This window comes from Puma concolor, chromosome C2 (assembly GCF_028749965.1).
Source record: "Puma concolor isolate L17-30 chromosome C2, mPumCon1.1.hap2, whole genome shotgun sequence".
Taxonomy (NCBI): Eukaryota; Metazoa; Chordata; class Mammalia; order Carnivora; family Felidae; genus Puma; species Puma concolor.
Window position 1 is genome coordinate 37,742,283 of NC_141675.1, and position 21,535 is coordinate 37,763,817.

A 21,535-nucleotide genomic window follows, 5' to 3' on the forward strand; every position below is an offset into this window, starting at 1 on the left:
CTAATATAATGACTTATTTACAACTAGTAATAAGTAGAGAAAGGATCTGAACAGTGGCCATCTGAATCTACAGTCTTCAGACTTTCTCCACTAACCATGCTGTCTCAGTTTAAATGACATAGATTCAAGATACAGATATAAAAAGATATAGGGTTTAAGTGAATACTGTAATGTTTCTACTTTTGATACTAATGTAAATATACAAGAAAAAACAGCTTATGAAATCATTCTCAAGGGTTTAATTAAAATCCATATAGCATTTAACATGTATAGATGTTTTAACTCTTTCAATGACTCTCATATTTTAAAATCCTTCTGCACAACATTTTGAGGCTAACTTCATGCTAGAAATCTACAAATGTACAACTTAACACAAAAATACATTCGGAGTCCATTCCAATGCAAGTTTAAAACACTTTAATTGCAGACAATGTAAAGATATTTAAAAAACCAAAACTACAAAATGAGCACATAAAAGTCTTCCCTTTTGAATTTTTAATAAAATACTGCTCTGTATAAGATCTAATGAAAAATTCCAATTACTTATAAAATAGCTATGTGAGAAAAGAAATGAGTTAAGATACATATGTATGAATTATATTGTTTAAATGAACAGAATGTTGAACACTTTAATTATACAGCACACGATTTATTACTCATATATCAAAATAGATGAAAACCCTCAGAGAAGCAACTGGGTGCAAGCAAAAGAAAATGTAAGAGAACTGAAGCAACAAAACAAAACAAAACAACAAAAAAACCAAACCCCAAAACAAAGGAAAAAGCCCCTTAGCTGTAAAGGGAAAGGAATAAAATAACTTAAAGCAAACTGTGGACCAAATTCTCAGTCCTATTATTTCATGAGAAACAGTATGAGAATTTAGCTTCACAATACTAAAATATCTGTAGAAGCTTAATTATTTGGCCTAGGCAATTTAATAGTATACCAACTGCCGAAATCAACAGCAATGGCTGTACTTCTGGAAAAAAATTAATTTTTACAGGTTTAACTACGTAAAACTATCTATTGGAAACCAGAGTCTCCATCACAAATTGCACTTGAGATGGCTGAATGCATTGATTGAGCAAGGCATAATTGTTGGTTCACTGACATACACACAAATACAAAAGCAGCTATATTCCTGATATTCTTCATTACTAAAACTATTTTATACATTTTTTTCCCTCTTAAAAAAAAAAAAAAATCAGTGCCGTCGGAGCTTTTAACTCAGTGTTGTAACATTGACACTTCCACACGCCTGCTGACTCAGCACTGTTGTCTGTTTCAACACTGTCTCTTACTGCCCCCTGGTGGAAGATGGAGAAGTCTGATGGAAATACGAACCAGGTCAGTTTTAAAAATATTCATTTCTGGAATTTTAAGCCTTATCCTGACTACGAAAAGGAAGCTCCCATGAAAAAGACTATTCCACTGACAAAGCTTACAAAATATATGTAAAGAACACTGCCAGTTTGAGTACTATCACTATCTCTAGAAAAACGATAAAGGAACTTCTGTGATTTTTTTTTTTTTTTTTTTTTGAGTAGAGAATGCCTGTCAGTTATTTCTTTCCAATACATTAATTGTCCTCTACAGTAAAAATGTAATTTGAAAGCAATATGATCCTAAGAAAGATAGAAAGCTCAAAAAGTTGTGGAAGTGTACACAGTTGTTTTAAAAAAGATGCTCTGAACGATGAGACAAAGCACATTAGGCCTAATTTCAATGGAGATCTGGACAGTTCTATTTACTTAATGTAAAAATTAGACTACCATTATAAAAATGTATGATTCATTAATACAAATAGGACAGATGATTAAAAAGTGAGTGAATAAAAAAGCCCCTGCAGCTTATCTACTTCCTTGAGCTAGAAATATAGTCTGAAAATGCAGTGATTGATCTTATTTAATTAGATTGCTTCTTCTACCTCTTCACTGACCCTCCCCTTGAAACGAAGAATTTGGATTAGTTTGGAAATATCAGTCTAAAACCAAAGCAAATACTTGATCACCTGATCATAGAAGAAGAAGTAAACAACAAAAAACCCGCATTAAGAGTTATTTCTCCCACCAACAGAAAAAAAAAAAAAACAAAAAAACACCTTATCTTTTCAGTTCTAAAGGAACTACTTATCCCTCTGAAAAGCAAGGAAGTCTTAACTTGAAACCAAGGTACACACAGTGGCAAAAATAATTTTCCATGCAACTGTCTCTCTGATGTTTAAGACTTTAGTCTACATGATGTTTAAATCAATTACATTCTGTCAAATTATAAAACTCAGGTAATGATCAGGTAATGCAGGAAACGGTAACAAGGTATGATGAGACTAGAAGAATCAATCTTCAAAATTCATTTAATGCGCTCAAAAAAAAAAATTATTGAATAAGAATATTTAGATTTAACTGCTGTAGTTATGTGGAAGCATGAAGCATTTGGGGACTCTCTTCTTCCGTGCCCTATATAGACCACAGCTTTCATTGAACGTTTATAACAGATTCAACAAATGGGCATATTTCTAAACTTTGAGCTGGTTTGAGTCTGCCCCATCCAAAAGGGAAAAATTGTAAGTTTCCCATACTATCAGTGAATCCAGTCTCCTCAAGATTATCATGAGAAAAACAGCCTCTACTTCTCACAGCCTCCACAGGGAGGCACAAGTCCTGTTGCTCTATTGACCTCATGCCCACATCTGGAATAGGTCTACAAGGGGGAAAGGAAAAGACATGAAGGCTTGACCAGTATCTAGTCACTATCAAGCGCTTTCCTATTTTAATCTCTCTTTAATCTTGACCTTTAGAATACTATGTTTTTTAAAAAAGGGAGGAAAGAACAAAAAGAAAACACTTTTACTGCCTACGCATGGAGAATTATCAGCTCACTTTGCTCAAACACGGGAAATATCTTTATGAGTTCGGTGGCAATATGCCTGTTGGAACTTTTCTTGGAGTTTTCAGAAGATGGCACATGCTCTGTACTCTAAAAAAGATGTGGGTTGTGCACTATTTTTAGAGGGGTCACATAGCAATGATGAGTGAGACAATTCTTGACTGCTGGTTTGTACAGGTACATAAGGTGAAAAATATTACACACTTTAAAGTAGTAGAGGTTGACAGAAAATTACTGTCATAATTTCACTTTTTTGTATTGTATTCCTATAATAGATGTTTCCTTTTAAAACAAATAGAGAGTCTGTGAGATAATGAGGACAAACATTGAGAATTATTTCAGCCTCATTATTCAATATCCCACTACAGATAAACATTCCCAACAAGGGAACGCTGGGAACCAATGAACATTTGAATCTGGAAAATTAACAGAAAATAAAATCACAGAAACTCACATGACTATAATAAATGCCAGATAATGAACATTTATCTCTTATACTAAAGGCACTACTAATATACAAATATCCTATTAACATATAGAGAAACTCTGAAATCAGCAGTTAGAGAAAGGAATCCATTTAGTTCAATGCCAGCATTAAAAAACAAATAGACTACTTTAAGACTCATGGCAGAGTTTTTAATGAGTTCAATGAAACTGGATATAATAATAAGCAGCTCCATATAAACATTATGGTTTCTACTCTTAAAAAAGTATGATAACTTACTTCCTTAAAAATATAAGCATATCACAAAAACTAAAGGATAAATATATATATAAAAACTCAGGCCCTGGTACCACTGAGAAGTTTTCATAAATTCTAAAATAATTTCAACAGCCATAGCTTGAACGCTACACACCCACACATGACATGCAAAGACAAAATGCCAGCGTCACTGAACAGTTCAGCATAAAGCTAAAAATGTGGGAACAGAATGAGACAGGCATTTGTCATGTAAATTAAGTACACCACAAACTGATTGTGCCTGTATTATAGCACACCTTAGAATTTTTTTAAAAATTAGAATTTCATCAGTCCCAAGAAGCACTACAAGGATCAACAGTGGAGCTCTCACATATGTTTAGGTAAGCAGGTAAAAAGCTATACAAAAGAGTAACACAATTTATTTCAACTAACAACATGATTAATAGATTTTACTTTACTCTGTTAGAAGGTTAATTTGTGGTCATTGTACCCTGTAGATTTTGAAACTTAAATTTATTAGAAATTACTAATGCTGGTTTTTGAGTAATCTAAAAAATTGTAATTACTTGCTCAAATCTAGATTGCTATTTATAGTTCTAAGCAGTTAAATGAAATACTCTGACCAATATTCTAAACTTGCTTTGGTACAAAATCTAGAATAAAGCAAAACTGGCAGCACCACCACAAGTGTGATCGTTTCACAGCAGGTCTAAAGGACCCTCAGAGACAACAAAACCTAAGTTAAAATACTTATAAATAAGAGCCATTCTCCTGATAAACTTGTTACATCATTAAAAAGAGAAATAAAATCCACACTTGGTAAATTATACTTGAGGCCCGATTTTCACGCTCCATTTAATTATCCCTCAAGAGTGTCAAAATTTATTATTATTGCACTATGATGTCTACGTCATAGTTTAGGATGCTTCTAATGATGAGGCCAATAGTTAGAGTGGTACATTTTAATGCTTAGTCCACTGATACTATTTTAACACAAGGTTTAATTTAGCTTTTTTTCTTTTTTACAGCTTTACTGAGGTATAATTGATGTAAAACAAACCGTACATGTTTAAGATGCACAATTTGATATAGCATGAAAAGTGCCTGACAACAAATCAAAAATTTTAACTGAAACGTATTATTTTAAAATAGCACATTCCAATTTTTTATGAGACACAGATATGCATTTCTAAAAAGCTGGCTGGAAAGAAAAGAAATTAATTTAATTCCAAGTACCAAATTTATTCAGAAGGTTTAGGAACACCAAAATTGACAGCCAGTTTTCTTGATTTTCTTCTTGAAGAAGAGCTTGGTGTTGACTTGTGGTGAGACATACTGTGGCCTTGGGAGGCGCCTTCAACTTGAAAAGAAGAAGCAGGTTGAGTAATTTGAGAGGACTTTAAGGAAGCTGATGAAGTCTCCTGTGGAATCACTTTGGTGACATTGGAAGATGTTGGCTGGCTAGTCTGAAGTGGGGTAGCTGGAGCACTCTGGGCCTCCTTACTCTCAAAGTTCTTTTTGTTTGCAACCCTTTTCTTAGTAACCTTTAAGGAATAAAAGCATCATTAATTAACAATGCAGGCAGAAAAAACTAGTGTCATTAAGCATGTTGCTAATATCTGTCAATAATGCTGACTTGTGATTTCTACTTATAATCTCCAAACCAGACTTCAGCAATTAAAGGCATTTAAATATTTAAAAATTCTCCATAACTTAAATTTATATTCCTGATTTTAAAATCACTTGTGCTAGAAAAAAATGTTACTTGCTGCAATTATTAATTATTAGAACACAAACTCAAGATAGCAGGAACCAGGTCAGATTGATCACCACTGGTCAAAATGTATTATTTTTTCTAAAAAATTATTTTTAATTTTTTAAAAGTAATCTCTACGTCCAATGTAGGGCTCAAACTCACGACTCCAAGATCAAGAGTCGCATGATCTACCAACTGAGCCAGCTGCCCCGACTAATGGTCATAATATATATTCTTAGCATGCAGACCAGTACTGGACTTCTAGTTGGCCTTGAATCAGTAATTATTAAATAAACAAATTTTTCTCAATAGTCCTTGAGCATTAAAAAATGAACTCTCTAAAAAATACAGTAATTCTTGGGGCACCTGGGTGGCTCAGTCAGTTAAGTGTCCGACTTTGGCTCAGGTCATTATGTCGCGGTTTGTGAGTTCAAGCCTTGCATCGGGCTCTGTGCTCACAGCTCAGAGCCTGGAGCCTGCTTCGGATTCTGTGTCTCTGTCTCTCTCTGCCCTTCCCCCACTTGTGCTCTGTCTCTATCAAAAATAAATAAAATGTAATACACACACACACACACATTTATGTATTTATGCATACATATACATATGTATACACATGTATACACATATGTATACACATGTATATGCATGTATACATATACATGTGTATACATATGTCATATGTATACATATGTCATATATGATACACACACACACACACACACACATACATATATATATATAGTAATTCTCTTTTCAGGTCTCACCTGTAGAGGTATGAACTGATTGTGCACACCACTGGGCATTCCCCCAGCCATGGGTATGGTCCCAGAATATGAAGCATGATGAAAAGGCTTCCCAGGAACTGGCACTGGTGGTCCCCATGGCATTGAGCCAAAGAGGTGAGATGATGAAGGCATTATATTAGCTGTTAAAAATCATGGAAAAGTTCTTTTTCAGTAAAATAGTACCATCAAAACCCTGAAATTTAAGACCTTCTGCTACCCTTTTTTTGGCTTTTATCATTTTGGCAAAGAGCATATATACACTTAACTTATGATTAATCTTGCTTACAACATTACACCTCGGGACACCCCCTTAGGACCATAAGCCATCTACAGAAGTCAGCTTATCATGCTGTCTGGCCTACAAAGGCCAATGGTATCATATACTAATATGAACTTCAGGAATATTTGTAATACTATTTAAAAAAATAATAAAAGGATCATGAAACTGTCCCTTGGGGGAGAAAAAGAGAGAAATCTTAAGGATCTCACCTGCCCCCAGTGCTAAGTTGCTTCCATAGTGATCCCAGCCTACAAAAAAACCAAAAAAACTCAAGTCTTGAAATCTGATCACTTTCATATGACATGTAGAATCTTTCTTCTCCCTATTCTAATATTTGTAATTCAAGGATTTAAAACATTACATTTTGTTTCATATTAAAAGCACACTGAACCAGTGGTTTCCAAACCTGATTTCTATATCTGAGTATTTGGGGAGCTTGTGAAATACAGATTCCTAGGCAAGGCCTCAGACCTAGTAAACCAGACTCACAGAGGCCCAGGAATCTGTATTTTTTGAAGCACAGTTGACATACAGGATTATATGAGTTTCAGGTGTACAACATACTGACTTGATATTTATATGCATTGCAAAATGCTCACCATGACAAGTGTAGTAACTACCTGTCACCATACAAAGTTATTAAAATATTATTGAATACATTCCCTCTGCTGTACTTTTTCATCTCCCTGACTTGATCAGTACAAAACTGAAAGTTTGTATTTTTTAGTTCCCTTCACCTCTTGTGCCCATCCTCCAACTCCCTCTCCTCTGGCAACTACCAGTTCAATCTCTTTTTATGAGTCCGTTTCTGTTTTGTTTGTTTTTAGATTCCACATATAGAAGAAATCATACGATATTTGTCTTTCTCTGTTGTACCTTGATGGACACTTAGGTTTCTTCCATATCTTGGCTATTGTAAGTAATACTACAATGAACATAAGGGTGCATACATCTTTCTGAATTAGTGTTTTTGTTTTCTTTGGGTAGATACACAGAAGTGGAATTGCTGGATCATATGGTATCTCTATTCTTAATTTTTTGAGGAACCCAAGGAATCTGTATTGTTCATGGGCTCCACAGGTGGATTCTTATTCAGTTAGTACCAGTGCCGCATATGGGAACTACTACATTAAACAATGACGAGTGAGACACCAGCACACTGCCACTGAAGGAAGATATGTACTGTGTTCAAAATTTCTTTTCAGAGAAGTAAAAAGGCAGCCAGACCTATAAGATAGGATAGTTTGATAATTCAGCCACTTAAAAAAGTTTTGGATCAGGAGAAAAGAATCATAATGTATTTTAGTATTCTGAATTAAACATGTACAAATTCTTGCATGAAAAAAACTTTTAAGATGAAAAATGCTAAAAATATTTATAAAATTAGGCCTTGATACTACCTGTAAGCAACTCTGGTGTCTGTCATAATGTTAAGAAGATCTATTTAAAAGGTGCTATATTGTTATTTATTTATTTATTTTTTGAGAAAGAGAAAGAGGGAGCATGTGTGCAAGCAGGGCAGTGGTACAGGGAGAGGGAGAGAGAGCATCTTAAGCAGGCTCCATGTATAGCTTAGAACCCAACTTGGGGCTTGATCTCATGACTGTGAGATCATGACCTGAGCTGAAATCAAGAGTTGTGAGCATAACCGACTGAGCCATCCAGGTGCCCCTAAAAGATGTTATAGTAATCTTATGCATAGATCAACTCCACAATTTCCCCAATGAATCATTTTTCTAAGCATAAAATACACTTTCCTCCATTTTTTTCCACTGGGACTTTTTCATATCATAAAGTAGGAATCTATAAAATAACTTAAAAATGTTAATCTGATGCTGAAGTTTTTTCTCCTGATTAACATTTAAATATCTTGGCTTTTCTGGGGCACCTGGGTGGCTCAGTCGGTTAAGTGTCTGACTAAGGATCAGGTCACGATCTCGTGGTCTGTGAGTTTGAGCCCCGCATAGGGCTCTGTGTTGACAGCTCAGAGCCTGGAGCCTGCTTCAGATTCTGTGTCTCCCTCTCTCTGCCCCTCCCCCACTTAGGCTCTGTCTCTCTCTCTGTCAAAAATAAATAAACTTAAAAAAAAAAAAAAAAAGAAATCTCTTGGCTTTTACTTGTACTATATATATATATATTCTCCAAAAGTCAGCAGGTATTTTCTTTATAGTTCAGTGAATTTCTGAAAAGAACCATCTTCCAACTTCCTACATGAGCTATGGCTGGCTACAAACTGAGAACAGGATAAGGAAAAGGAACTTTACCTTAATCTCAGTTTTCAGCCAAATATTTGTACTCTGTGCCTGGTGTTCCCGAATCTAGAGAGTCCTCTGGAGAATATACTTCCAGCGCTTTGCCTGAAGGGGCTGTGTGGGGTGGTATCTGAGGAGTCCCATCTCTCCACATACAGACTTTGAAACAATCCCCCTTTTTTCAGCCCATGCCTCATTGGAAGCTCTGATAGCTTCTGATACTTTCAAGCTCTGAAACTTTTAGGATTTATGAGGGAGGAGAGATGCTCATCATCTCATTTGGATTATCTTCTACAGATACTTTAGGGTAGCTTATCCCTGCTCTGCTAAATTAGTTATTACTCTGTGAATTGCTTTTCTCATCATGAACTCTTTTCAAATTTCTAATCTGCTGATATTTCTTCTTTTAGCTCTCTGTCCTTATAAGTGTAAAAGGTTTACACTTTTAAAATAATTTATTGTTCAGTTTCATGTAGTGTGGGCCAAGAGAAGAGATAATTTGTTTAATATGCATTATTAAGTTTTCTAATGTTTGTAGTGAGGATTAGCTGTGTAGAGCTCCTACACTAATATCTCAGAAAATAAAATTTCTAAACCTGAAATAAACAAATGATTGGTTTTAAAATATAATGAGTAGGATATAAAGAAGCCAAATGCTATTAGGAAAAAGGGGTGATAAAAGAAAAGTTTAATAAGCTTAAGATTTAGAATCATAAAATTATAAAATGGTAGTCTCAAAGAAATCCTGGACACAGTCTAGCATAAATCAGAAAATGGATTCCCAAAGAAGTTATATGATTTTTGCAAAGTCAGGCAGTAAAAGACCCTGGACAAAAAGAGTTCTGATTACAGAGTGACCATTTTATTCCCTCAGAACACTAGGAAGATCCCAAATGGCTACAGGAAGCAGGGAGCTACCTGCTTGATAACTCAGGCTCTACATTTGAAAGAGGAAGACAGTTATGAGAGAATATTAAGAGACACACAGTAAACTTAGAAACTCCTCATTCTTCATTTTGAAGCTTCATCATCAAGGGCAGTTTCTTTCACATCCACAGCTTCAAAGCCTTATCTGTTCTTTATTCCCTCCACTTGTTTTCCTTCCCCCTTTCCCACCTCTGTTTTGATGTCTAACTTAAACCTAAATTCATCTGTCGGCAGCTACTGGGGAATAAGGGACTGCCTAGAACAAAGAACAGTCCTACTTCAGCTAGACTAGAGGCTATAGAGGGGAATGGTATTTCTAGATAAATCTGCAATCTCTAGTTCCAGTCTTATTTTTCTCACAATTCCTTCTTACATTCCCTAGATATTTAAATACATTTTTGGTTTCCTCAAAATGATGTTTCTTAAAAGAACTTTCTAAAAACAGAAACTCAATAACAAATATTTAAAAAGGCCAAGTATCTTACCAGTAGGTTGAGGAAAAACTGGAGGAATGGTTCCGGGTGGTACAGCAGGAGGATAATTTGGAAATATTGGTGGAGGAAAAGGGAAATTCACTCCTAAGGAGCCCTAAGGAAGTATTTAAAAGTTAGGAGACAATGCAACAAAAACATCTATAGAGATTAATTAAAAGTTTAGTAGAGAAGTCATGATTAATTCTTACCAACTGTTGTAACGCAAAAAGTGCAGCTTTTTCCTTGGCTTCATTTTCAGAATGGCACTGTGGCCCATGTACCAGTAAGCCATTAGATAATTTTACCTGGCAAACTGTCATCGTCTAAAAAAGAGAACATGAATGTCTATGAAGTTATCTGTCTAGGAGGTTGACCTTCTCCCCTCAAGCTTAAACAAGTAGAATACTTTCATGTGACATTCTATAAAAAAGAATTCAAAAATTCAACAAAGGACAATCATTTTAAGTTTTGGATTGCCCTGCAAAATTTTAGAATTGTTTCCTTATCTTGCCATGTTTACAAAATAAAATGCTCTTTAAGCTAGCTGAAGGGTCAGGCATCCTAATGCAAATGAAAGCCAACAAAATTTTTTCCTTATATCAAGGGTTGGGAAACTAGGCCTTCTGCTTATTTTTATAAATAAGGGTTGTGTTTGCAACACAGCCAAGTCCCTTCTTTCATGTATTGCCTAAGTCTGTTTTCATACTATAACTGCCCAGCTGAGTAGCTGTGACAGAGACCATATGGCCCAGAAGGCCTAAAATACTTACTATCTAGCCCTTGGGAAAAAAAAAATTCTGACTCCTGCTTTACACCATCCTCCAATTAGCAGATATTTCATTAATATGAATTAACTGCCAAAATCTAAAAGACTTAGAGGTTATGTCCAATTTTATGTTCACATAGAAGTTACAACTCTTTATTACACATTTTTTCTTTTATAAAAAATTTTTTTAAAAAATTCTACTTTTTTAAAAGGTAGTCATTTTTATGTGATGTTGTGAGTTTAAGCCTACTTTCTATTTTAGGTGAGAATATATTAACAACTTGGATATAAAGAGGATCAAATAAACTTTCCTATCGTCTGTGGTTCTCAAGGTACAGTCTGGGGCCCCTAGGGGTCCCCGAAACCCTTTCAGGAGGTCCTTGAGGTCCAAACTATTTTAATAATGATATTAAGGTGCTATTTGTCTTTTCCACTCTCAGTTTCTCACAAGTATATAGAGGACAAAAAATTCACTGATATAGCTTTAGATTCTACACTGCAACTAACTTCTAAGAAAATACCATATTTTAATGTAGTATCAAAAAGTATCTACTATCTGCAAAGGCTATTACAATTCCCTCCTTTTCTCTAACTATCAGTCTGTCTGGGGCCAGATTTTCTTCATGTATTTTAACCAAAACAAATCATAAGAGATTGATAGTAAGAAGCAGATATGAGAATCTAGCTTATTCCATTAAACTAGAGATGGAAAAGATTTGTAAAAGTGTAGAGCAGTGCCACTCACTAAAATTTTTGAAAGGTTTTTAATAAATAATGCTTTTAATTTTTTGTTTTAATTTCTAATACAGTTAATATAGATATAAAACAAGTAAGCAAAAATCCTTTGGGGTCCTCAAAAAAAAAAAAAAGGTGGGAGTTTATTAGGCCAAAGCTTTGAAAATTGCTGCTATGGACCAAGATCCCTAGCTCTATCAATCTGTCCAAGACTACGTGCTGCCCAGGTTCCTCTTTGTCAGCATCTCTGAGGGCTCTGGTATAAATATGAGTGAGCCATAGTGGGAAGAATAAATCTATGTTGCTCATAACGTACAAAAACTCAGCTCCATTATATTATTTTTAGCCAAAGATTTTCAGTTAATCTATTTAAGATCAGTGTTAAAGAACTTAAATAAATGGAACAGTAGTATACTATACCTGTGGTGTTCTAAGAAAGGAGAAATCTGGTTGTGGCATTCCAATAAGGGAACAAATTCGAGAAAGTTCAGTTACTGGTGTGGACACAGGAGGGATATGGCTGGGAGCAGGCCAACACACATGGTCCATAGGCTGAACATTATGGTATTCGCTAGTACTGTGAGGCTTATTCATGTAAGATGCTACCAAAAAAGAGAAAAGAATATATCTATATTAAATGATATACTGAACTATGCAGTTATTGTAGGGTTTTACAGAGAGCAAGCAAAAAATTGTTAAAAGGTGAAAAGAGGAATCTCCCATGAAGCAAATAGAAGAACTATCTAGTACTGCCTAAAATTACCAAGAATTCAATACAGATTTTTAAATGACTGTAACTGAGTAATGATTCATGATGAAGATTTTAAAACATGGTAAGTAGCTGACTGCCAAAAACTGACATCTTGAGAGATTAATGACTACATAGTTATTTTCGAGCAAAGCAAAATTTGAATAAGCAAATAGTTTTTTTTTGAGCTGATTTACAATTCTTTTTTTTTTTTAAAGTTTATTTATTTTTGAGAGATGGAGAGAGACATGGCATGAGCAGAGGAGGGGGCAGAGAGACAGGGAGACACAGAATCTGAAGCAGGATCCAGGCGCTGAGCTGTCAGTACAGAGCCTGACGCGGGGCTTGAACCCACAAGCTGTGAGATCATGACCTGAGCCGAAGTTGGACGCTCAGAGGACTGAGCCACCCAGGCACCTTACAATTAATTCTTAAGTTTTGAGGCTTTGGGTTCATTCTTGTCAAAATCCATCCTACATTCTGAGACACATGGATAAATGGTCTTATTGCTCCAAAATGAAGCTGCTTAAAAGTTTTTCTAAAAGTAACCCTTTCAAGTGCTTTTACAGATGATTAAAACATTCTAAGAGTTCACATTCTTTAGGATGAACAAACTAATAGAACAAAAGAGCATACCCCAGTGAAGAATGAACCTAAACCTGTCACGTTATAGATTTAAAAAAAAAAAAAGGTTACGTTGCTAGCCTAAAGCCACACAACTTGCAAACTCTGTTACTTGGGCTGGATTCTGAGCTCTCGACTCTTAAGAGATATATTCTTCATTATTCTGAAATAAAAGTTACTTGTTTTTTGACAGCAAGACCATCTTTTTCCAGTTTTGTTATTCCAAGAGCATGTCTGTCACCAGGATAGTTTCCTAATAGCTACTCAAATTTTAAATTGATTATCTTATTATTCACTGGAATATAAAATAAATGAAGCTAGGCTCTGATTCTGTTCCAGATTTTGATGCTTAATGAAGTCAGTTCTGTTTATCTCAAACTGATGTTTGTTTGTTTGTTTGTTTTACCTGAGAAATTTCTGTCCCCACGTACTTTTGCATTAGTCATTCTTCCTGGTAGGCTTTTGCAGATAATTATACAGACAAAATACTGAAGTATAGGGGACAGAGACAGTAGGGGCAAATATGGATGTGTACTAAAATCTGGCTATGGGGCACCTGGGTGGCTAAGTTCATTTAAGAGTGTGACTCTTGGTTTCGGTTCAGGTCATAATCTTGCGGTTCGTGGGCTTGAGCCCCACATCTGGCTCTGTGCTGACAGTGTGGAGCCTGTTTGGGATTCTCTCTGCCCCTCCTGTGCTCTTAGTCAGTCTCTCTCTCAAAATAAATAAATAAACTTAAAAAAACCAATCTGGCTATGTATTTGCCAGATGGCATGCTATAGGCTTCAAAATTTTAAGGTAAGCACCCACTTTACAGTGTCTACCTCCATTAATTATTTATAATTGATTTTGTAGCTTCTTCTATTGGCCAAGCTACTAGAACATAATGCTATATCAATTATAGGTATATTGGTACCTGTAATATGCCAGACACAGTGCAAGCTGCTTTGTATGTTTCATATAGTTATTGCAAGAGTCCTTTACAATGTTATTCTCATTTTATAAATATGAAAAAAACCCTTAAAATCTTAGTAAAGTTAAATACTGTATTTAAGTTACAAAACTATTTTTAAATTACTGAGGGAAAAAAAGCTAGAATGTGAAAACTTGTCTAGGTTTGGGCACTACAGAATGAGTATCTGCAAAAGCACAATTTAAGTAATCATAAGAAGACATTTAGGGACTATAGAGCTATTAGTTACAGAGTTATATTATTATTTAATGACACAGCATAAAAATTACATTCTTATTTGTTACTCTTCATTATACCCTTTTAAAACTACAAGTAGTTTTATCTTCAAAAGCACATGATAAAACAACCCAAATGAACGGAACATCTGAAATGATATTGGTTACTAGTACTAGTACTTTGTTCACGTACTTAATTTCTTATTTTGTTGAGGCTGTGAGGAAGGTCCATATTCATCTCTTCTATTAGAGGAAACAGTGGCTTCATTACCAAACTGCTTCATTTCGTTCTTATGGTCCACAGTATCAGAGGCATCAATTTTTAGTATTTCTTTAAGCATCCGAGTTCCTTTCTGTTTTTGAAAATAATTGGTATGGAGATGGTGGGGGTAGGTGGAGAAAAGTTAACCTTAGAGTTACAGAGCTTATTAACCTTTCTTTTAGTGAGTGCTAGTGTTAAAAATTAAGATGATAATTACATTCAGGTAAGGAATGAGCAAAATCAACAGTCTAGAGTTGAAACAAAATGTCCACATTTCCTGCCACAGAAACAGTACTTATTCTTCTGCTTAACTTGACCAAATTACCTGGTGGCAATGTTTGAAAAGCAAACATACAGGTCTAAAAAAACCAAACATACGGATAACTAAAATGCCCAGGGAAGCCTGGTTTTCCCTACAAGATGACAATAATGATGCAACATACCAGTCCACAGGACATAAAAGTGTTGTAACAGTTGCATGGGGTATGTATGCATGCGCCACAATAGTAAAATTACTACAGACAGTACAAAAGCTCCTACAGAACACAAACCATAGCAAATGACTGTGGTGACAAAAGTTCTTCACTTGGAGGCTCTTCATGATGAGATGACTGTACTTCATTTTCTTTGGAGATATTCAAGGATGCTAAAAAGTTCTCAATTCCAGGGTTAGGCTAAAAGAATAAATATTTTGTGCATAAAGATGAAAATATGAGGACACGGAAAAAGCTAAGAATTTTAGGTACAAAAACGATCATTTGAATTTTCACCCAATCATCTTCCCAGCTGCTAAAGTTTGGCAACAGAAATTGAATAAATGGTCTTTTACCTTATCAACAGCATTTGGGTAACCAGTCAGAACCTTCTGGTTTTCTGAGACTTCTGCACTTTCATTTCTCTTCAATAGCTTAATATTACATTTGGCAGGCCCTCCAAATGTCTATAAAAGAGTTAAGAATGAGCTTTTTGTGCAAATAGCTGCCATTTAATAGTGTTCTAAATAAATTACTGCAAATTTTTTTAAGTGCCATTTTCTTTTATATCTTAAAAATGGGGCTTGTAAACTTGGATGAGGAAAAAACTTAGATCTGCATCTTCATTAACTTCTAAATGAGATTTAGCATTTCCTTCAATTATGAATATTCCTTCAATGAAGCAATAGTGGTGATTCTAATTGCATTTCAATACAATTAATTTTCTTTCAAATCTTAAGTATTTTAGCATTAAAAACACTATTCTGAGAAAGAACCCATAACAAAGTTTATAAATCCCTTCCTAGAAGAAAGGAAATTATAGCATAAGAATTTCAGAAAAAGAGGGCCTTAAAAGTCAACCATTACTGGTATCTAAATATTAATGGGTTCCATTTGCTGATAACCTGGCATGTGCCAAATATTCTGCTAAGGTGCCTTTTATATATTTGATATATGACTAACTTATAAGAGATAAAATTCTTAAAAAATTAAAAAATATGCATATAGAAAGTACATATACCATAAGTATATGTGTTGAATGTTTTTAGAGTAAAAATTTGTTATTCTTTGATCATAAAATGCATATACTCTCCTAATCAATCAGCGAGACCATACAAAGGCAAACATAAATAACCTCAGCTTCCTCCAACACCAAGCTACTCCACACAATTAGTCATGAACTTTGCTATGTTGATCCTAAATGAATCATTGAATATACACATATTTCCACAGATTTTATACATACATACATACATTTATGTACGTAGGTATGTTTGTATGTATGTATATACAGACTAAATGTATCAAGTGAGATAAATCTATTTTTATCTCCATTTAATTAATTTTTATTTATTTATTTACTTTATAAAAGTAGGCTCCAAGCCTAGTGCGGAACCCAACGTGGGGTTCCAACTCACGACCCCAAGATTAAGACCTGAGCTGAGATCAAGAGCTGGATGCTTAACTGACTGAACCATGCAGGCAACCCTGCATTTTATTTATTTATTTATTTTTAAATTTTTTTTTTCAACGTTTTTATTTATTTTTGGGACAGAGAGAGACAGAGCATGAACGGGGGAGGGGCAGAGAGAGAGGGAGACACAGAATCGGAAACAGGCTCCAGGCTCTGAGCCATCAGCCCAGAGCCTGACGCGGGGCTCGAACTCACGGACCGCGAGATCGTGACCTGGCTGAAGTCGGACGCCCAACCGACTGCGCCACCCAGGCGCCCCTAACCCTGCATTTTAAAGATGAAGAAATTAAGGGGGCACCTTGGTGGCTCAGTTGGTTCAGCGACCGACTCTTAATTTTGGCTTAGGTTGTGATTCCAGGGTTGTAGGATCGAGCCCCATGTTGGGCTCAGCGCTAAACGTGGAGCTTGCTTAAAATTCTCTCTCTTCCCCCTGCCTCTCTCCTCTGCTCGTGCTCTCTCTCTCTAAAAAAAGAAAAGATGAAGAAATTGAGGCTATAAGAGATGTAGTGAGTTGCTCAAAGCCACCCAACTATTAAATACATATCTGTTTATATATTTATATATATGTATGTGTGTATAAGTATCTCTAGTTCCAAATCCTGACTCTAGCTGTGTAACTTCCCATCCAAGTGATTACGGATTTGGGCAACTTATGGATTTGGGCAGCAAAATTCAGATGCCACACAGCTACCCACTGTAATAAAAAGCTGGCTACTAGAATTTGATTTAAGAAAGCTTACCTGCTTATTTGACATTTTTTGTGACCGGCTCTCAGTTTTAGGACTCTTACACTCTTCTTTAACTAGAGACAAGAAAATAGGAATTTTGGTAAGTGAAAAGTATTGCTGCAAACTAGTGAAATTTACCAAATATCTACCACAGCAAGACTCTGTATTGAAAATTCACAGAATTCTAAGAAGACAAAGGCCCAGACCTTGAAAAACTTTTAATTTGGATGAGTGGAAGAAGATATACTCACAGATAACAACAAGAGAAAAGGAAAGGTGTGACATGTAAATGAGCCTTGAAGTATGTAGGTTTGCAAAGGGAGGCTAAACATTTCAGGCAAAGGAAATAACAGGAGAACAGAAATGGAAGCCGAAAGCAAGGAATGTATTTATGGAACTCTTACTAGACTAGTTCCACTGGAGATCAAGGAATATAATGGAGCTAATCCAGTAAGCAGTGGGCAACCAATGACAGAAAGGTTTTGAGCAAGTAGTGATCTCATCAGAATTGTGCCTTAGGAAGATTAAAATATGGCAGTGGCATAAAGAGTAAGAGAAAAACTAGGAAGCTATTTTAGTATTTCTGTTAAGGGTAAATTGGGAGAATGGTAAGAAAAATGAAAAGGATAAATTAGAAGACGAAGGAGTAAAGGAAAAAAGAGGAAAAGAGGGAGGAAGGGAGAAGGGAAGGGAAGGAGGGTGAAGGGGAGATGAACAGAGGTGGTAAGAAATGAGCAAAAATAGGAAGACATGGAACAGAAGAGGGGAAATAGAGGAGGGGAGAGGAGGAAAGGGAGGTAAGGAAAAGAAGAAGGGAAGGAAGTAATCTTGCAAAAGTGAGGAAAAGAAAAAGCAAGTTAACATGTACTGACATTAAGCCTTTGTTGAGACACACACAACAAAACTGGAATTCTAACTAATGTAGTTACATGCACTCATGTAAATAATAATTTGAAGAAAAATCACAATGCATTCCAATTAAATATAGAACCTTTAAGCTATATTTATCAGATTTATAGGGTATCAATCTATATTTAATTTAAAAACGTAAATGAAACAAAAATAACATATAGATACTGGTGCAAAGTAGTTGTCAAACTGAACCAAAGTTATAAAACCACACAATTTTTTTTGAAAATAGCTTTTTAAAAAAATATTTTAAAAGACCATTATTATAATATATGTAAGATACACACACACACACACACACACACACACACACACACACATAAGATACATGCATACATCAAATATAATAAATTAGACTCAGGACTCCGCACTTGATATTTCCTCTGCTGGAAAGCTCTTCAAACGTTCTGCATAACTTACCCCATTTCACTCCCTTTTTTTGGTGTTTCTGCTCAAAACTTATGTCCTCAGAGAGGCAACCCTTGACCACTCTACTTAAAATACCACCCCTATCTATACTTTTAATCTGCTTTATTTTTCATCATAGCACTTATAATTACTACAGATTATGAAATTTATTGAATAGGTTTTTTTTGTCTATTACCAGTCTTTGCCTTAGAATGTAATGTCCATTAGGCTGAAAAACTTGTCTATCTTGTTCACTCATATATCCCTTGCACCTAAAACAGTACCTTGCACATAACAGCTCAATCAGTAGCAGCTGAATAAATAAATGAATGAATAACAACTGAGTCATATTTTGAACACAAAGAGCAATTTTCAGCAATTTGGGAATATTCTGATCAAGAGAAGAGAAAAAGTAACTGCAAGATGAAGATTCTTATCTCTGCATCTACATTCCCTACTGTGCCTGGAACACAGTAAACACTACTGAAGGAATGAAAAAAATAAAAATGTACAAATTATGTTAAGAGAATACTGCAACACAGTATACATATTTTTATTTATTAAGATTTTATTTTTATTTTATTTTTTTAGAGAGCGAGGGCACAAGTGAGTGAGGGGCAGAGAAAGAGGGATAGGGAGAGAGAGAATCCCACAAGGGGCAGAGAGGGAGACAGAGAAAGGGACAGAGAGACAAGCAGGGCTCACTCGAAGTGGGGATCGTGCTCACCCAAGGTGGGGCTCGACCTCACCTGAAGCGGAGCTTGAGCTTACCCGAAACAGGGCTTGTGCTCACCGAAGTGGGGCTTGAGTTCACCAGTAGTGGGGCTCAAGCTCAGCTGATACAGGGCTCAAACTCACAAACTGTGAGATCATGATCTGAGCCAAAGTATGATGTTTACCCAACTGAATCACACAGGTGCCTAATACGTATTTTTAATAAAAAATTGTAATATAGGTTGGAGTAATTTAATAAGCAAATGTTTATACACAGAAAAGTAACTGGATTATGTTAAATAAAATTTATCTCAAAAAGTAGTAAGGAGACATCAGCAAAAATGTCAGAGTAAGGACTTCTAAAAGTTCTCTCCTCCATAAAAGCAGCAAGAAAATGGGCACAAATTACCAAAATCCAAATTTTCAGAACTATGGAAATGAATCAAAGGCTTTTAGCAATCCGGGGAGTATTTATTCAAGGAAGAAGTCGGACTCTCAGAACAGTGAGCTTAGGGGCTTTTTAACTTGCCCTAGTCTCAATCCCCACTCTATAATTCTATGCCAAAATCCTCAATAAAATACTAGTAAATCAAATCTTATAGCATATAAAAAGATTATACACCGTGACCTAGGGGGATTTATCCCAAGAATGCAAGGTTGGTTCACCACAGAGAAAACAATGAATGGAATATATCATTTTAATTAAGCACAGAAATAGCAACTGACAAAATCCAATATCCCTCCCTCCAAGGGGGGGTGGTGGTGGAAATCAACAACCTAGGAATAGGAGGGAAATTCCTCATTTAATAAAGGGCATTTACCAAAACCCCACAGCTAACATTACACTTAAGCTGAAAGACTGAAAGCTTACCCGAAAGATCAAGACAAGAAAAGGGTATTCTTTGCATAAAGATGGTATATACATCTGTGGAACAGAATTAACAGGCCAGAAATAAACCCATTCATCTACAGTCAATTGATTTTTAACAAGGGGGCCAAGAAAATTCAATGGGTGCCAGAAGAATTCAATGGGAAAAGAATAGTCTTTCAGCAAATGATGCTGAGACAACTGGATATCCACATGCAAAAGAAGGAATATGGACCCCTACCTCATACCATATACAGACACTAATAAAGACCTAAAGTAAGAGCTACAACTACAAATCTCTTAGGAGAAAAGATGAGTGTAAATCTTTGTGACCTTAGATTATGCAATGGTTTCTTAGATAGGACACTTAAAGCACAAGCAACCAAAGAAAAGTAGAAAAGATAGATCAATTAGAATTGATCAAAACTACAAACTTCTGTGTTTCAAGGACACTATAAAGTTAAAAAGACAACCCACAGAATGACAGCCCATATCTGTAAATCAAATATCTGAATAAGCATTTAGTATACAGATTTGATAAAGGACTCACACAACTCAAGGATGAAAAGAAAAGTAACTCAGTTTTAAAATCAGCAAAGGTGGGGTGCCTGGGTGGCTCAGTCACTTGAATGTCTGACTCTTGATTTCAGCTTAGGTCATGATCTCACAGTCATGGGATTGAGCCCCATATCAGGCTCCACAATGAGCATGGAGCCTATTTGGAATTCTCTCTCTCTCTCTCTCTCTCTCTCTCTCTGTCTCTGTCTCCTCCCAGCTTGCTTGCTCATGCTCTCTCTCTCAAAATAAATAAATAAATAAATAAATAAATAAATAAATAAATAAATGAATGAATGAATAAAAAAATGAGCAAAGGATTTGAGTAGACATTTCTCCAAAGAAAATATACAAACTGCCAATAGGGACATGAAAAGATCCTCAATTTTATTAGTCATTAATGAATCACAAATGAAAACCACAAAGATTTCACTTTATACCTACCAGGATGGCTAGAATAAAAAAGATGAGCAATAACAAGTATTATGGAGGATGCAGAAAAACTGGACTCCCATATATTGGTGGTGGGAATGTAAATGGTACAGCCACTTTGGAAAACAGTTTGGTAGCTCCACAAAAAGTTAAACATAGAGTTAACATACGACTCAGTAGTTCAATTCAATTGGGTATATGCCCAAGAGAACTGCAAACATATGTTCACACAAAAAACTTGTACATGGATATTCACAGCAGCATTACTCATTTTAGCCCCAAAGTGGAAGCAACCCAACTGTCCATCAATGGATGAATAGATAAACAAAATGTAGTATTCATACAATGGAATATTATTCAGCCATAAAAAGGAATGTAAAAATTAAAAAAAGAAAGGAATGAAGTATTTATACACACTACAACACAGATGCACTTTATGTTCATTATGCCAAGTGAAAGAGGCCAGTCACAAAAAAATCACAAATGTTATGATTCCATTATATGAAATGTCCAAATAGGTCAATCCACAGAGGTAGAAAGTAAATTAATGGTTTCCAGGTGCTGGAGGAATGACTGCAAAAAGGTATG

At 35.4% G+C, this 21,535-nt stretch overlaps 1 protein-coding gene across 3 annotated transcripts in view; it reads right to left on the reverse strand.

The window, feature by feature from the left end:
* Positions 1 to 224: 224 nt before the first annotated feature.
* XRN1 (5'-3' exoribonuclease 1) overlaps positions 225 to 21,535 on the reverse strand; it is a 123,219-nt gene continuing 101,908 nt past the window's right edge. For 2 of the 3 annotated variants that reach the window (XM_086674449.1, XM_086674451.1), the window contains 10 exons: positions 17,074 to 17,135; positions 15,216 to 15,326; positions 14,938 to 15,060; positions 14,318 to 14,477; positions 11,985 to 12,166; positions 10,273 to 10,386; positions 10,076 to 10,178; positions 6,621 to 6,659; positions 6,111 to 6,271; positions 225 to 5,134 (listed from right to left, as the gene is read on the reverse strand). In XM_086674449.1, coding sequence (XP_086530575.1) covers positions 4,832 to 5,134; positions 6,111 to 6,271; positions 6,621 to 6,659; positions 10,076 to 10,178; positions 10,273 to 10,386; positions 11,985 to 12,166; positions 14,318 to 14,477; positions 14,938 to 15,060; positions 15,216 to 15,326; positions 17,074 to 17,135 — 1,358 coding nt within the window. In that variant the 3' untranslated portion in view covers positions 225 to 4,831. The remainder of the gene's footprint in view (positions 5,135 to 6,110; positions 6,272 to 6,620; positions 6,660 to 10,075; positions 10,179 to 10,272; positions 10,387 to 11,984; positions 12,167 to 14,317; positions 14,478 to 14,937; positions 15,061 to 15,215; positions 15,327 to 17,073; positions 17,136 to 21,535) is intronic. The other variant, XM_086674450.1, reaches the window with a different exon arrangement.